This window comes from Plectropomus leopardus, chromosome 14, assembly GCF_026936395.1.
Source record: "Plectropomus leopardus strain MGB_pleo_1.0 chromosome 14, ASM2693639v1, whole genome shotgun sequence".
NCBI lineage: Eukaryota > Metazoa > Chordata > Actinopteri > Perciformes > Serranidae > Plectropomus > Plectropomus leopardus.
Genome location: NC_142189.1, coordinates 8,025,547 through 8,042,267, shown reverse-complemented (window position 1 = coordinate 8,042,267; position 16,721 = coordinate 8,025,547). Strand labels below are relative to the sequence as shown.

The 16,721-nt window shown below is 36.4% G+C and overlaps 2 protein-coding genes across 4 annotated transcripts; both read left to right on the top strand.

Annotated features, from left to right (window-relative positions):
- The first annotated feature begins 328 nt into the window (after positions 1-328).
- Positions 329-7,788, top strand: dnajc5gb (DnaJ (Hsp40) homolog, subfamily C, member 5 gamma b). Of its 3 annotated transcripts, none has more exons than XM_042500481.2 (6): positions 329-509; positions 838-967; positions 1,599-1,812; positions 1,996-2,149; positions 3,731-3,793; positions 4,568-7,788. In XM_042500481.2, exons 2-6 carry the CDS (start codon positions 855-857, stop codon positions 4,618-4,620), a joined length of 597 nt encoding a protein of 198 aa, XP_042356415.1. In that variant the 5' UTR covers positions 329-509; positions 838-854; the 3' UTR covers positions 4,621-7,788. The 3 variants fall into 3 exon arrangements, with proteins under 3 accessions (XP_042356415.1, XP_042356416.1, XP_042356414.1); XM_042500480.2 differs by having other exon boundaries at positions 330-509; positions 3,728-3,793; XM_042500482.2 differs by lacking the exon at positions 3,731-3,793.
- A 139-nt stretch (positions 7,789-7,927) lies between these two features.
- On the top strand, positions 7,928-16,378 carry LOC121953406 (proton-coupled zinc antiporter SLC30A2-like). The gene is made up of 11 exons (XM_088087407.1): positions 7,928-8,034; positions 8,134-8,339; positions 9,540-9,686; positions 10,025-10,178; positions 11,462-11,672; positions 13,627-13,732; positions 13,817-13,951; positions 14,802-14,949; positions 15,650-15,994; positions 16,081-16,184; positions 16,259-16,378. The coding sequence occupies exons 1-8, from the start codon at positions 7,973-7,975 to the stop codon at positions 14,897-14,899; spliced, it is 1,119 nt and encodes a 372-aa protein (XP_087943533.1). The 5' UTR covers positions 7,928-7,972; the 3' UTR covers positions 14,900-14,949; positions 15,650-15,994; positions 16,081-16,184; positions 16,259-16,378.
- Positions 16,379-16,721: the final 343 nt, after the last annotated feature.

Here is a 16,721-nt window from a genome sequence, read left to right as displayed (position 1 = left end):
TACCAACAACAAAATTAAAAAGTCAAGGCCTATATGAAAGTCAAGTGTTAAGTGCAAAGAATTCAATACTAATTTATTACACATAGTACATGTATGATTACATGAGTGTAGGATTTTAAAAAATAATAAAAAACAAAATTTAATTATTTTAAAAAATGACTTATTAAATACATATATATCATTTAGTAGTGCACATAAAAAAAACACTCAATAATGTGATATAATGATATTTATTAATGTAAAATAAATTATTATTAATTCATTTACAACCTGCGTATTTGAAACGCAGCCGCGCGCGCAGCAAACTGACGAATGACGTCACAGAGTTCTTCCTGTCTCCACTTCCTGCTTCGCCGCTCAAAGTTTTTCCTCCGGTGAAGAGGAGAGAAGACTTTTGAACGGAGTAAAACCGACCACCAGCTTCATTTCATGCCTCAGACTTTAAAATCACCACCGGACACATTTCGGACTCTATGATTCGACCGAAAACATCGATATTTATTCGTCCGGTACGTGATTTTCAGCGTGTAACCGCGCTCCTCGCGCTAAAGTTAGCTAAGTCAGGGAGGTTAGCAGTGTTGCTGTTACCCCGCAGCGCTTAACCAGCGGCTTTAACATGAAGGAAACTTAGTTAAATATTTGAGTTAAGCTACAGTTACTTATGTAAATAACTTAAACTATAGTTATATAATGTGCTGCTGGACTTCCAGCACGCTCTGCTTCGCATTTTTTGTGGTTTATTGACTTCCTCACCGAGTTTATGACGATTTTAAGCTACTGTACTTGTGTATTTGTACTCCTACTGAAAGTATTTGTGTGTTTTTTTTAATGTCACAGCCGCCAAATCCTAAAACATGGAGGACCCAAGCAGACCTCAGCGAAAAATGTCAACAGCAGGAGACAGCCTGTACAAAGTCCTTGGACTGGAGAAAGGAGCATCTTCAGAAGAAATTAAGAAGGCATACAGGTCTGTTTATATATATATATATATTTACTATTTAATTAATACTGAGCTGCTTCTTAGAAATCAGGGCTGTAGCAAGTCATAAGAAGTGTTTTTCCTGTTTCACAATTGTGTAGTGTATCACATGCCAGTTTCGTATCTGTTTTATTGGTGCAATTGAAATGTCGACATGTTTACAATTACAGTAATAGGCACATAACTTACCTACCCCTGGCACAAAACTGCAGTTGGTATATCAAAAGGATGCAGTTTTTCATTTTAACAGCAAACCTGTGTGCCCATGTGAGTGCAGGTCTTAAAATGAGGTGTGTACAGGGGCATTGTTGGCTTACTGCTATTTTGAGTAAACAGAAAGGGATTGTGCCATTGACCAACAAAACCTGGTCTTAAGTCAACAGCAGAGGATTCTCCTGCTATTTATAGATTCAGTGTGCAGGAATGAGTTACATAATTGGTCCAATGAAAGCATGTAGCTCAAAACGTCACATTGGTGGTAATTGAATAATATATTTATGGGAGCAAAGTGTCCAGACTGTTTTTCTTTTGATGGCAATATCTTTCCATCCACCGGATTAAAGTCAAAGAGTGTCACCTATTCTGACCCGCACTTGTTGTATCACTCACTTGTTTCCAGGAAACTTGCGTTAAGGCATCACCCTGATAAGAACCTAGATAAACCGGATGCTGCTGAGAAATTCAAGGAGATCAACAACGCCAACTCCATCCTCAGTGACGAAAATAAAAGAAATATCTATGATGAGTATGGGTCCATGGGGCTCTATGTGGCCGAGCAGTTCGGGGACGAGAGCGTCAAATATTATTTCCTCATGTCCAAGTGCTGGTTCAAGGTGAGAGGCAAAGTGGTTTCAACAGTCTGCAGGTGCAACAAGTGAAATTTGAACAAATGGCAGAATTCAAAAAAATATTTTAAGTGCCTTCTTGCAGTTCAATGTTCTGTTTTCTTGGTGAAGTAATGCTTGTGTACACATAGCACACATATATGCATACTCATCCCCTTTTCTTTGTGTTAGGCCCTGTTTGTATGCTGCAGTATTTTCACCTGCTGCTGCTGTTTCTGCTGCTGCTGTTTCTGCTGTGGGAAATGCAAAGCGCCAGAGGACCAGGAAAACTTCCCCTACATGGACCCCGAGGACCTGGAGGCAGAGATCAGAGAGCAGGATGCAGGTGAGGGACTTTGTTCTTTGGGCTTAACTTCAGCCTGTGAAGGAAATCTGATGGTTTCTCACATTAAAATCATCTAGAAAATCACATATTAGAAGGTAGAAGGTAAATTTATTGGTCATCTAATTGGTGTCTGTCACACCAGAGTGCATACAAAAGTAAAACTGAAACCAAAAGCAGTTTTTTCACTTTTCTAAATGTCTACTGGAGATATCCGGGATTGGCAATATGAAAATCTCATAATAACATAATACAGAACAATCTGATTCAAGAGTGACTTTACATTTAAAGTATCCTGTTAATAGTGTTTTTGTGAACACCTGCTTTTTCCAGAAATGGATTCAAATGTATCAAAGTGTTTAAGGCTGCAAAAGGCTGCATTCAACATTGGTAGCCCCAAAAAACTGAGCCAATGAGATGTCAGTTAATGCATATACATTTCATTTGTCGTGTTTACTGTTCAGTTGTAATTATTTTGCAGAAAAGTTTCTAGAGAGATAAAAACCTTAGCTAGTCAATTTGCATTTTATTTACACAGTTTGATCTGTGACTTCCTGTGGAACGATGAGACAGCACATGACTGGAAAACGTCATTATTGTAAACTGGACACATTCATTGTCTAAATTAGGAAGTGCTTCATGCTGTTTGCAGAAACGCTCTTTTGTACAGTTCAACTGGATTAAATGTCTGTTGTCATTAGTAATGTAAATAATATTTTGCTGATGTGAGTTTGTTATTTTATTGACAATTTTAACTTATTCTCAGAAAGTTCAGGCTTGCTGTTATTGTCAGAGAGCCTTATACAGAACAATTAAGCCTGGTGGAGATTAAAGGAATAATTTGACATTTTGGGAAACACACTTTTCGTCCTTTTGGGGTCAGTTAATGAGATAAATACCACTCTCACTTCTTTACACAAAGTAAAAAGTTGAAGCTAGTTGGCTTTTCTTAGCATAAAGATTGAAGAAGTCGGCATGTAAAACGTCAAGCCTTCAGAAAGTCACTGTTCCCAGCCAAGAAATAGCCAAGCATATGACCTCAGTTTACATTTTAGTTTTTCTCAGTATTAAACAAATACAAATATAATGTATTTATTAATGATCTTTAGAGGTACAAATAGATGATATTGGTGATCTTTATAAGAGCTAGGCTAACTGTTGTCGCTTTTTATGCTAAACTAAGCCCTATTTTCAATGTACGACTGAGGATTAGGGCCATGTTAAAGAGAAAAAAAGTTCGATTTCGAGAATAAAGTCATAATATTACGAGAATAAAGTCATAATTACAAGATTAAAGTTGTAACACTATGTGAAGAAAGTCGTAATATCACTAAAATGAAGTAGAAGTTCTACAAGAAAAAAGTCATAATTTTACATGAATTAAGTTGTATTTTTACGAGAAGGGATATTATGTTACGGAAATAAACATATTACATTTGGTATTGCATATTGTATATTGTATTTGTACACATTGCATATTGTATTTAGTGATACTTTACCTCTCTGAGTCCTTTTTTTGTGAGTTGATTCATTTTGTGAGTTGAAGTGTGGGTTTGCTCAGTGTTAAATTTTGTTTCACAGCAGGAGACCATGTAATAGTTATTCAGCCGAGCGCTGACACCTCAGATAAAGTCAACACCTCTTCAGGTAAAGTTCACCGGTCCTCGGCTGACGGCCGCGCCGTGTTGCTTCACTAATGTAGCAGAACACGAAGCAGCGTTTCACGTTTTGGCAGCATCTAACACCACCAGGCCAAATCACATACTAACATTTAATCCTGCAGGATGCTGTCATTAAGTTGTTATTTTGTGTATGACCTGCATTACTTGTTGCTTATTAATGCTGGCTTGCTTATATTTATCACTGTTGACAATGTTATCAATGCAGAGCACAGAGGGGAAATCGTTCTACTAAAATTCTTAATATCAAGAGCAGTCGTTCTCAATCTGGGAGTTAAGATCATTTCAAAGGAGCCACACAATTGTTTATCTGTCTATTTTCTTACAACTTTGTAATAGTTGATAAGCCAAAAAATTTGAGAACCACTGATTTTGAGTGACTGCACTTAATGACAGATACTAAAAACAAATGTATTGATTCAAGGCTTTTTGTGTTAATTTCATTTTAAGATGTTGTTTTGTTTTAACATTTACTCCTGTCTTCTGATTCTCAATTCTGTATAATCTATGAACTAATGGAAAGAATTCGAGAATATTTCTCACTTATACTATTGTGTTGAATTGAATGTTGAATGTTAGTTTGAGATGGAAAAAGGGAAGGTTTGTTCATTAATATAAGTGATGATTTTCCTCCATTTGTTTTCCATTTCAAACAAACAGCTCTGTTTTTCTGCTTTTGCTGAGAAAAGATAAAAACCTGATAAAAGTACAGAAACTGAAAAAAATTCTTTCTCTCTTCCAGGTGAGAATGCACCGATCGTGATTCAGCCTCACGCGGCTAACGGCAACTCATAAACCAAGTGAGTGAAGTTCCAGTAAAACCACAGCAGCAGCGCTGATCATTGCTGGAGACAATGAGCATCAATTACATGTTTGAATGTGTCAGAAAACATTCGTCCGAGAGTTGTTTTTGTTTAAATGAAACGAGCAGCGATCTGATTCTGCCATATTTTTTGGTGCCAGTGGTTCTGTCTTTGATCCAGTCTCGTATTTATTTTTACCTTTTTATTCTTTAAATATTGGATAGTATCTGGACTGCAGTGACGAAGCTCAAAGCCATGCAGATCAAAGCTCTGGAATAATTAGGTTTTTTTTCATGTGCACTTTAATATCTCTAGTTCAGGTTAAAATCCTGAAGCTGCCGCGACGGGCTGAGAACATTTTGACTCAAGATGCCCTTGGGTCAGAAATGTTTTAATATTTTTTAATGCTACATAAAAAGGCTGTTTCTCAATTATTAAAAAAGCCAACTGCTCGGAGAATTACGAGGTGTTCAGTCATGCTGCACATATTGTAGAGAAAAATTAAAGGGCTTATTGAAATGCTGTACAGAATATTGTGACAAAATCAGACAACGTATTTATTTGTTGTGTATTGTAAATAGCACAACTAGAATTAACAAAGTGATGCTGATGGGCATTACCGGAATAATTCAAAGTTTTTTGGGAGGAGTGCTTATAAACTTTACTTAACAATTGTATGTTTACGGAGTTGGCTATGTGAGTCTTTTAAAGGAATATTTTACCCACAAAATGATCATTGTATATCAATTACTCACTCTGTGTTACATTGAAAAGGTGAAGAAAATTTTGGTTCTCTTGCATGCCAGGAAAAATGCGTTTCTCAAACATGCATTTTTAGGAAAAATGGCACTGAGCGTACAACTTTTTTGGACTTACTTGGATTATACTGCACGAGTTGTGTGAGAATTTGTAAACAGATTTTTTGATAAAGTTTTGCTGTTTTCAACTTGAATCCATCAATATTTTTCTCAGTTTTTGGGTTCTGCATTCACTGTGAGGGCATGTGAGAAAACGTTTTCTTCACAAATTCAGTGCAACACAGGCTGGGTTACCGATGTAGAAATGATTGTTTTGTAGTTAAAGTATTCCTTTAAAACTACGGTGAATTGCAAATAACAAAACAACAGCAGGGTTTGGTGATTTTAGGGTCCAAATTTGATTTATTTTCAGGCGCTTTCATGTGATCAAACACTAAATTGGATATAAATACACAGTTTCATTTTCTAATTATGACTATGTAATTTGTCTTAACAGTATTTACAAATCTGAATCTGGTAGTTGAAATAACTTGATTCATATCAGGATATGATATGAAAAAGAAATATATTGAAATAGCTCTTTAAGTGATGCTTGTAGTACTTTTGGTTAGTTCACTGAACCTGAACACGAGGTGACCTCAAGAAAAACGGTACTAATTACAGCCGGGCGTCGCTACCATACCCTTAAAGTATTGACTGAAATTTGAAATCTTCTCCAGTCAAATGATGCCTGCATTTAATCCTTTTTGAACCCACATTTAGAAAACAGGTTATTTGTTCGGTCTTGTTTGCAGCCAATCACTGCAGGCGTTCTGTGATGTAATGCGACATGTGACCGGCCCAGTACCGCAGCAGCTCCAATCCAAACAGTGTGTGGTGCTTTGAGATTGAGCGTGGTGTTTTTTATGGAGTTTAGCGTGCAGAGATGCCACCAAAATGTTTAAAATTATGGCTTTAACATAACAGGCCTGAGGTGTCTTAAAGGTCCAGTGTGAAGGATTTAGGTGGATATTCTGGCATAAAAGGAACACAGTATAACAAGTATGTTTTCTTTAGTGTTTAATCACCTGAAGGTAAGAATCATTGTGTTTTTGTTACCTTAGAAAGATTGATTTATGTCTACATAGGGAACAGATCCTCGTCTGTGGAGATCGCCACGTTGCACCGTCATGTTTCTACAGTGGCCCAGAACAGACAAACCAAACCTAATCAGGCACATTTATTTTCATGTTTTTATATTGTCCACGTTAGCAGCTAGCAGTTTTGTAAAAACACTTATTTTTTAACACGAAAATTCTTTATTTAGTGTTTTTTTTTTTACGGGTTTCTGTCACTGGATCCATTTGTTTGGAGAGAAAGTGGCCCCTGTGGATAATTCAGCTCACGGTAAAAAACTTTCTAAACGTCTGGATCACTAGCAGGTGCTGCCAGTTTTGACATGCCAAACAGCTTTGTAGAAACGCTGATTTTTAACATGAAACTCCTTTATTCAGTGTTTTTATGTGTTTTAATCATCTCGTCAGTTTGTTTTGGAGAGGAAGAGACCCCTGTGGATAATTCGGCTTCTGGTAAAAATCTCACAAACAATTAAAACCGTATGAATTCTAGTCAGCAGAAGTTTCAGTTGCTTGTAATCTTAAATCCTCACATCTAGAGGCCACTTAATCCCTTTAAATCTTACACACTGTTCCTTTATTCACAGAGGGGGTATTTAATGAAGTAGGAAAAAAAGGCGTCTAATTAAATACTCTTGGTATCAATATCACTTTAAGGGTACTGGTATTAACTCTTCTTACCATTGATTTTAAAACAAACTTCAATCGACAACAAAACGACTTTTGCCAAATATTCTGGTTGTATTTTCTCGCGTGTTGAGGCCTTTTTCAAAGATCTCTCTCAGTGCTGTGTGATGATTATCGCCTGTATGTGCCGTGAAATGATGCTTGATACAGAAAATGTGTTTTTATGTAAATTAAGAGGTATATTTTTGATTGGAGGTTTTATGACAAATTGTATATTTAGGTAATAAAGCCTTAAATTATGTCGACTTTCATCATGTTTGTATTATATTTTTATCTGCTGGGTGTAGGAATGTTGTTTTTTTGCATTTGTTACAAATTTAAATACTATATGTACATCATTTTTAGCGTTTTATCTGTTTTGTGTCCCGACTATGTAAAGTTTAAATAATCCCAGAAACGTATGTGAATGTCAGTTTTGTATACTTGATGGAAACTTCACAAAAGTGCCTGAGTAGATTATAGTGGGATTTCTTTTTCGATCATTAACAAGAAAAATATATATTTTGCTATCTGAACATTCCCAGTTTGTTTTTATTTCTTCCAACTTTTTGTTTCTGTAAAATTAATGTCTGATGAAATAAACTTTGGTGGGACTGAAAATGTCCAAATGTTGTCTTGTAATTTGCTGTTTAGTGAGCAGCACCTCTGAGCTCAGTCACCTCTCATTGGCTCCTGTTGTGCTCCACCTCTGTGAGATAACACGCGTTGCAGCAGGTGGCAAAGTGTCGAGCTTCACTTTACTGCACTTTAATATTAGTTAAAGTTACAGGCAGTCCCTGAAGACATGGAGCTGATGGATTCAGAAAAACAGCATCTAATTGAGGCACATTTGGAGCCTCTAAGATGGTATAATTTATTCCTTTTACTCTCTCAATTTATTTGACCGCATATTTCATCTCTAAAACTATCTTAAGTGTATATTTTCACAGTTCTGTTGTCTCTAAGGATGAATTCTCCAGAGGACAAATATTCGGACATATCAGACTCCAGTGAAGAAGCCTCCAGTGTGGACGGCCTGTGGACGCCCGAGCGACTCTGCCAGAGGACAATCTCGATGACGGCAGCTGAAAGAGACACGAGACGTTTGGCCAGGAGGAAGCTCTTCATAGCCTGTGCGGTCAGCCTCGTCTTCATGACCGGAGAGGTGATTGGTAAGATGGAAATCAGCATTCTCATAACTGATTAAAACCTGCCAGAAATTTAAACTTCTTTTAATTTTATAACAGTGACTCTGACCTTTTTCCCTAGAAGGACCTCCTTTTCTGTCATTGAGTAAACTGACGACCCCTTACCTAGTATATAAAACTAATCATATTATTCATATTACTTCATATTATTCAGAGTCAGAAAGAAATATATTCTGTTGTGACAGAATATTGTTTTAGACGCGGCTCAACATACAACATACAGTGCAAAACAAACTCAGACAGCATACAGCACGTGTTCCTGAAAACAGAAGAAATACCTAATTCAAATAATTTAGATAGAATATGAATCACAACTGTGTATACTACTGTGTGCACACAGTTTTATATATTAAATACAAAATATTCACACTGCAGAACATCTAATGAAGTGTGTAATTAACCAAAACAATAAATGCAATTTCTGCAGAAAGTTTGCGTAAAACACAGTTTGGATTAATTATGAGCTGATTATTCCATGTCTGTATTATGTATTTTTATATCATTAATAATAATCAGCTTTTTTTTAATCCTCAGAAATCCAAGAAGTGACCCTTTTGTGTAGTCCTGGTCATCATTTTTATGTTGTTAAACAGCTGAATGATGAATTTTGAGAGCAGCAAATGTGCTCCTAAACTCCCGATTTTATGAAATGTGTCCGGGTCCTCCCATGGGAAGCATCAAACATTTAATATCCTGCCTTCTGGTGAATGTTTATGGACCAATTTGTTCCTTTGTTGCATTATTTTATGGTAATTCTTTGCTACTTTCATGTTTTACTGCATGGAACAAATGCACAACCTCTAAGTATTGAAGGGGACATGTCTCCTGCATCATCTCTAAAATCTACACTTAAATACTTTACTCAATTTTGGTGTCGTCAGCTTAGTGGACAGATCTGGCGCCCCATGTCCAGATGCTGAGTCCTCACCGCCTCGGCCTTTTGCTGCATGTCGTCCCGTCACTTTTGTGTCACTGATTAGTCAGTCAAGTCTGCTCCTCTGACGCGAAGGAGCTTTCACATTAAACTGGAAAATGTCGCTTTTTAGTGTCGTCGTCACAAGATATATTTATATTTAAAAAAAAAAAAAACAAATCTTAGGGATGTCTTAACCTGGTGTTCAACCCTCCCTGTCCCTCACATGAGGACGTTCCTCCTCTGTGCAGGTGGATACGCGGCTCACAGTCTGGCCATCATGACAGACGCAGCTCATCTTCTCACGGACTTCGGCAGCATCGTGATCAGCATCTTCTCTCTGTGGATCTCAGCCCGGCCTCAAACACACACCATGACCTTTGGGTGGCATCGAGCAGGTGAGAACCAAATATATTTGTTGGTTTTGAATCATTTTGTTAACCCTTTGGAACCTGAGAAAATTGTCTTGTTAAAAAAATAAAAGACCAAAATGGCAAAATATATATATAAAAAGAATACCTGTGAATTAGTTTGGGAAAAAGGGGGCGGGTTGTCAAACAAGGCAAGCAACATTTGGAAAAAAGTTTTTCTCCTTTTTTCCCAAAATATTTTTAATGTTTTGTTGAATTAATGTAGTTCCTTTTTTCTGGGAGTGAGATGAGAAGATTGATGACCACATTGAATGTGTTGATTATGAACGAGGCTGCTCGTCTGGCTCCGTTGTTGTGTTGAACAGAGATTTTGGGGATGCTGCTGTCCGTTGTGTCTGTCTGGGCTGTGACCGTGGTGCTCGTCATATCAGCCGTTCAGAGGATCACTGATGGAGACTACGACATCGACAGTCAGATCATGCTCATAACCTCCGGTTGTGCTGTGGGGGTCAACGTCCTGTGAGTAAGATGAGCTCACTTTGTTTGTTGAGGGTTTTTTTTTTTGCGCTTTTGGAGTTGCATGTGGCTCTGACAAAAAAAATCAATGGAAACTTTTTAATTTTCACATTTTAGGCCTATAATGTAATTCTTAAATTTACCAGTAATAAAAATTTGTGTACATCAATAAAAAAAATGGTTAAAGTTTTGTAACTAAAACGTGGGTTAATATACAGAACATCTAAAGCCTGGTGCCTTTGCCTCTACATTTTGCCGAACATCCATAGCGGTGGCTAATCTGAACTTTATTTGGTTACGAATTACAAATACAAAAAGATTAAATCTCAGTAACGTGTGTTAGATCTTTATTTCAATCATGGCAGATAAAATAAGACAACAAAATAAAATATAAGCAAGAAAAAAAGTACGCCCATCGGACAGTTAACAAACACAAGTATTTCATGTCCAAAAAGGAGTAGGAGGAAATGAATACTTATCAAATCCTTCCCCCTTGTTTTTAATTTTTTTGTAAATATATATTCACACCTTCGTCTGATCAAACACGAATTAGGACAAAAACAAGAGCAGATCAATGTGGATAAACAAATGCACACATGCATCACAGAAGTTTCACTATTAAAAGTGACCTACATGTCTTTTATCAAATCTCACCGCCCGTTTCCCTCTCTGCTCTACCAGCTCATATCCCCTCAATATATTGCTTTAAATGCATTAAATGTTCTGCGTGTTTTCAAATCCACACTAGTGAGTGTGAACCCATTTGACCGTAATACAGTGATATTTTGCATTAGTCGACACTAACTGTTCCTCAAACATACAGATTCCTCTGAAATCATGTGAACTTTCTCTCATTTTACAAAACTTTTGGATATTTTTAGGTAGCGGATGATTTTTAGCTCTGTACAATCAACCAGATCTTTGAATTAAAGTGCTTTTATTTTGACAAAGGGTGGGTTTGTCGGTTCTCTGTAAGTGGTTTTGTTTACAATTCTTATGGCTCTTTTTATTTTGTTAATAATAATGAAATTTGTTGGCTTTTTCCACACTGTGAAGTTAAAGCATCAAACTATTATAAATAGCCCTCTGCAGAGTTGTTACCTTGTGGTGTAACGCTCATTTTAGACCTTTTTAGTAAACATGACTCAAACATGTTTTGTGGCTCCAGACAGATTTTTTTGTTGTTGTTTTCTGTCCAAAAATGGCTCTTTTGATATTAAAGGCTGCAGACCCCTGACATAGAGGGCGGTTCAGTTAATATTTATGAATGTTGGTTTTTTTTTTAGGATGGTCGTGATCCTGCATCAGTCTGGAGCCTCTCACGGTCACAGTCACACATTTCCCACCGGCCGGCTGCAGACGGACAAACAGCGTCAGGGAAACGGCCACCATCACGGCCACAGCAACGCCAGCGTGAAGGCGGCTTTCGTCCACGTGGTGGGAGATCTGGTGCAAAGTGTCGGAGTCCTGCTGGCTGCCACCATCATCCACTTCCGGGTCCGTGTGAACCAAAACACAAAATAACTCTTCAGCAACATTAACATGCTCACGCTGACATACTGATGCTGTGTTTGTGTAATTTTCCACCATGTCCGTTTAGATTATACACAGAGTGCAGCTGAAGATAACAGGAATGTCATTATTTTTGCAGGTATTTAGTCACAAACGAAAATATTGGACAAATTTTGACCAGATGATGGCGCTATATGAAAAGTTATTTCGGTTTATTCTGAGGGGACATTATTGTTTATGCAACATTTCCTGGCAATCATGGTAGTCTTTGATATGTCACAACTAAAGTTTACTGTAGTTTATTTTGAGTAAATCCCACATATACTACTTTGTTTTCCCTATAAATACTCATTAGAGCACCAAACGTGTGTTTATCTGCAGCTAGAAATAGTCCCCAACAAATAAGGAACCTTTGCTGAAAGCTGCTCAGCTATTTTAGCCTTTTTTAAAAATTAAACTTTAATGATAAAATAGATGGGATGCAAAGTGGCCCCTCTGCAGAGCGGAGCGAGGTTCTTTACCTGCCTCTGTCTTTGCAGTGTCAATACAGCATAGTATCACAATATTGTGTTAATACATGGACACAAAGTATACATTTTTAATAAACTAATTATTATTATTTATTGCATATCAAAATGAAACTTTTGGTACCTACTTCAGTAATGAAATTGATCTTTTTTCAGTCCACTTGATGCTTTTTGCTGCAATAAAAAATGACTGAAATTTGATGAAAACTTTATATTTAGTAGATAAAAACAGATGTAGTTGAAAAAAAGATAATAAATTGCGATATGTTTTATCACAATACTCAGCATCTTGCAAAACATTTAAAATCGCAGTAATGTATCCTGACCCAGTTATCGTGCTGATATTGTATTATGGGATTCCCACCATCCCCATTTTTGACATTGTACACCATAACATTTCATGAATTTTCTAATGGCAAACTATAGATGACATTTTTATGATTTTTCCTTTTACGAAATACCAATGACATTTTTATGAATTTTCTGACAACGTACAAAACATTTTCAACCAACTATACTATTTCTTTTATTTGATATACTGTGAATTTTTTGACACACTACTGCGATGTTTTTATGATTTTTTTAAAATGTACTATACTAAGGTTTTAAATTTTTTTAACACTACACTATGACATATTTTGATAATTTTTCTGATGATATTCTATAACATTTTATGGGTTTCTTGATGACATACTTTACTACAATGTTTTTGTAATTTTTTTTACAACGCACTATACTTTGATTCTACTGATTTATTACTATAGCATGACGTTTTTGTGATTTTTTTGACAACATACTATACTATGACGTCTTCATAAAGTTTTAAATTCTAAACCATGAAGTTTTCATGAGTTTTCTGACGGTAGACTGTAAGTGATTTTTTAATTGTTTTTTATTTGATGACATTAGTACCATTATGACAGGAACAACAATTTTTAAATGGATTGTATTTTTTACAGTTTTATGTTGTTTTTACCTGTTTGATGGCTGCGGAGCCATGAATAAAGAAAAATAATTAATCTGTGGTCAGTGAAGGATCTTTTCTCACACATTCATATTTTTGTGCCACTGTTGAGTCATTTTTCGAGATTTACATTTTCAGTAGGAATAAATCAGAAAGTAATGACTGACTAATGCATTTGTTGTTATGGTATTTTTTGCAGCATTTTTTGACAAGAAGAAAAATATAGAGTAACATTGACCCTATGTTTCAAACAAAATATATCATAACCAAATATTAAAACACTGTAAAGCCTTTAGTTTCCTCAAACTGAGTGCAAGTGAGTCACAAGTGTAACAAACTTACTGTGACAAATTTGTGGGCCAGATGAAAAAACACAAACAACCTTCAAGCTCTATTCTGTGTGTTTTCATTTTTTATTTGTCTCTAATAATCTCTGTCTTCCTCACAGCCTGAATACAAAGCAGCGGATCCGATCTGCACGTTCCTGTTCTCCATTCTTGTTGTTGCAACGACTCTTCCAGTCACAAAGGATGTTTTCAGGATCCTGATGGAGGGTAAATGCACTTTATCTGTGGACACGTTATGATTTTAATGACTGCAGTTTCTGTGTATCTGAGTGTCGTCTGTGTCTCCTGCAGGGACACCGCAGGACGTGAACTCTGGCGCCGTGAGAGAGCTGCTGCTGTCGGTGAGAGGAGTCGTGTCCGTCCACAGTCTGCACATGTGGAGCCTCAACATGACTCACAGTTTACTCTCCGTCCACGTGGTCGCGGGTAAAATCAATAAAGCTAAACGCACAGTCTGAAATTAAATCATTCAGGATGTTCCTGATCTTTGGCAGAATTCAGGACTTTGGTAAATTTTAGGATAACTCGCTCTTTTCTTAAACTGCCTTTATTTTTTTTAGGGTACTTCAATTTAAAAAGGACAAATATATTCTTGAAAAAATCTTCACAGCTAGTCAAGAGTATAGTTAACCCTTGAATCCTGAAAACATGGGAAGAAAAAAAACCCCAAAAATTAGCATCAAAATCAGTGAAAAGTACAAAAAAATTTAATAAATAAAATTCTATAAAAATTCTGTAACATAATTTCAAATGTGTAATTATGATAAAAACATTTTTTCCCCTGTGCCTTAGATATTTTTACCAAGCTTTTTTTTTTTTAATAAACCTGAAAACTAATTTGTTGAACCCTCAACAAATTGGTTTTATTACTTTCAAAAACTTGGGGAAAAAAGCAGTGAGCAACCTGGCAAGAAAATGAAAATGATTTTGAAAAAACCTAGGGAAAAATTACCCGGGGACTAAATTTAAAACTATCATAATGATATATTCAAAATGATTAATTCATTTAATGGAATTACTATAATTTTAAGCCATTTTTCAGGTCATTTATTTTCCTTTTTTAACTTTGTTTTTTGCTTGGTTGATTCTTGGATTTTTTATTCTGTACTAATTTCTGGGTCATTTTTTTCTAAAGTTGCTCACTGCCCTCTTCCCATGTTTTATTATTTTTCTCCTTATATTAGCTATATTTCCTTTCCTCTGACGGGAGGAAAATGTCATGATACATGTTTAAGATTCCTGTATTTTAAGAAGTTTTCTGTGTTTGTGTCCTCAGGAGAAGATGCTGAAGCACAGATCGTCCTCACGAAGGCGACGAAGCTCCTGCGCTCTGAGTTTGGTTTCTCCAGCGTCACAATCCAAGTGGAGCGTTAAAGGGACGACCTCTGACATCAGCGGGAACATGACGGACGCCTCAAACACTGGTTGGCTCCATATGATTTTTTTTTCTTTAACAACTTACCATAGCGTGATTTTCGATGACATTTTTTGCGCAATATTATACTGTGATTTTTTTTCTCCATGATTTTTGAGTTAGTTGCGTCCCTCTCCCTCTCACACGTACACTTTGCCCTATCAAATAAAGGCGAAAAATGCCCTAAAAATATATTTAATAAAAACTACTACATACTTTACAATGATGTTTTCATGACTTTTTTGACGACCTGCTTTACTATCACGTTTTAATGAATATTTTTTTGACAGCATACCGCACTGTAACGTTTTTATGATTCTCATGACCAAATACTATTCACATCTTTGATTTTAACTTTTTTTTTTTTTTGATTGAATGGGTGAAATCAAAGCAAGGCAGTTAGTCTGGGGCACCAGCCCCCCCAAAAAACTTTTATCTGATAAAAATGGAGGCAATGGAGAGCAGCTTGAAAAGAGATGAGCGATATGTTGTCGTATTTATAAAGAACTCCATCTAAAGTCTGACTTTTGAACCACTAATTTTATCAACATGCTTTAAAAAGTCACGTAAAATGGAGAATCTAAGCTTCCCACTGATATCACATATGCTCTGTTTACACATGGCTGTATTATAGTGGGATGATATATATGGTGATGTAATGACGCACTGAACGTGATTACATCATCAATTTCTGCGCATTGATTCGCCAGGGAAACCCACGTTGTTCAGCCTTCTGAGCCAATCAGCGAGGTCTATGAAGCCTTTGTCCCACCTCCCGTGTCCCGATTGGACGAAACTTTCGACGTCCACATGTCCTTCCCGGAAATTTGAACACACGGAGGGAATACGAGACGAAGTAGGTGTGTTTGTTAACAAAATAGCAGGACAGAGCTCAGCAAAAAGCAAGACCTGGCTGTCAAAATAACGATGGACAGCTGAAGAGACGCTGCAAGCATTTTTTTGAACGAGCGGCCTCGCGACGCTGCAGCTGATGGTCGTCTCAAACAGCTGATGCAGCAGCAGGAGGACAGACAGGACAGAGACTGTTACTGAGTGTAATGTCCCACACTGACTGCGCCTGCTGCTCATGTCCGGATATATCTGCTCACCTCACTGACTTCATGTTTTCTGTGTTTAACAGGAAACTGTGTCTCCAAAACCGAGGGACACGACAGGCGCTCTGCACCGACGCACGGGTAAGATTGGAAGAAAAAAGCTGAATGCAGTGTGCTGAATGGGATCAGAGTGAGTACCGGTCGTAATATCTGTGTTGTGTTTACGCCTCAGAGCAGTACTTATTGTACTACTTGTGTTTTCAGCTGCTGGAAGCGAGGAGAGCTGTCTCGGCCAAAGAAGAAACGGATATTTGGAGAGGAGTGTCTCATGAAATAAGAACAACTCTGCTATATTGGGTTTTTTTTTTTTTTTTTAAAATAAAGCTTTACTATTTTCAATATGTTCCTGGCAAATGTGTCCTTTTTCTCAATCAACCCATATTGTGAAAGTGTCTTCAGTGACTGTATAATAATAATAATAATAATAATAATAATAATAATAATAATAATAATAATAACAGCAATAACGATGATAATAATTATAGTTATAATAATAATAATAATAATAATAATAATAATAATAGCAATAACGACAATATTATTATTATTATTACTATTATTGTTATTATAATTATTATTATTATTATTATAGCAATAATGACAATAATCATAATAAGTATAACAGTAATTATGATAATAATAATAATAATAATAGCAATAATAATAT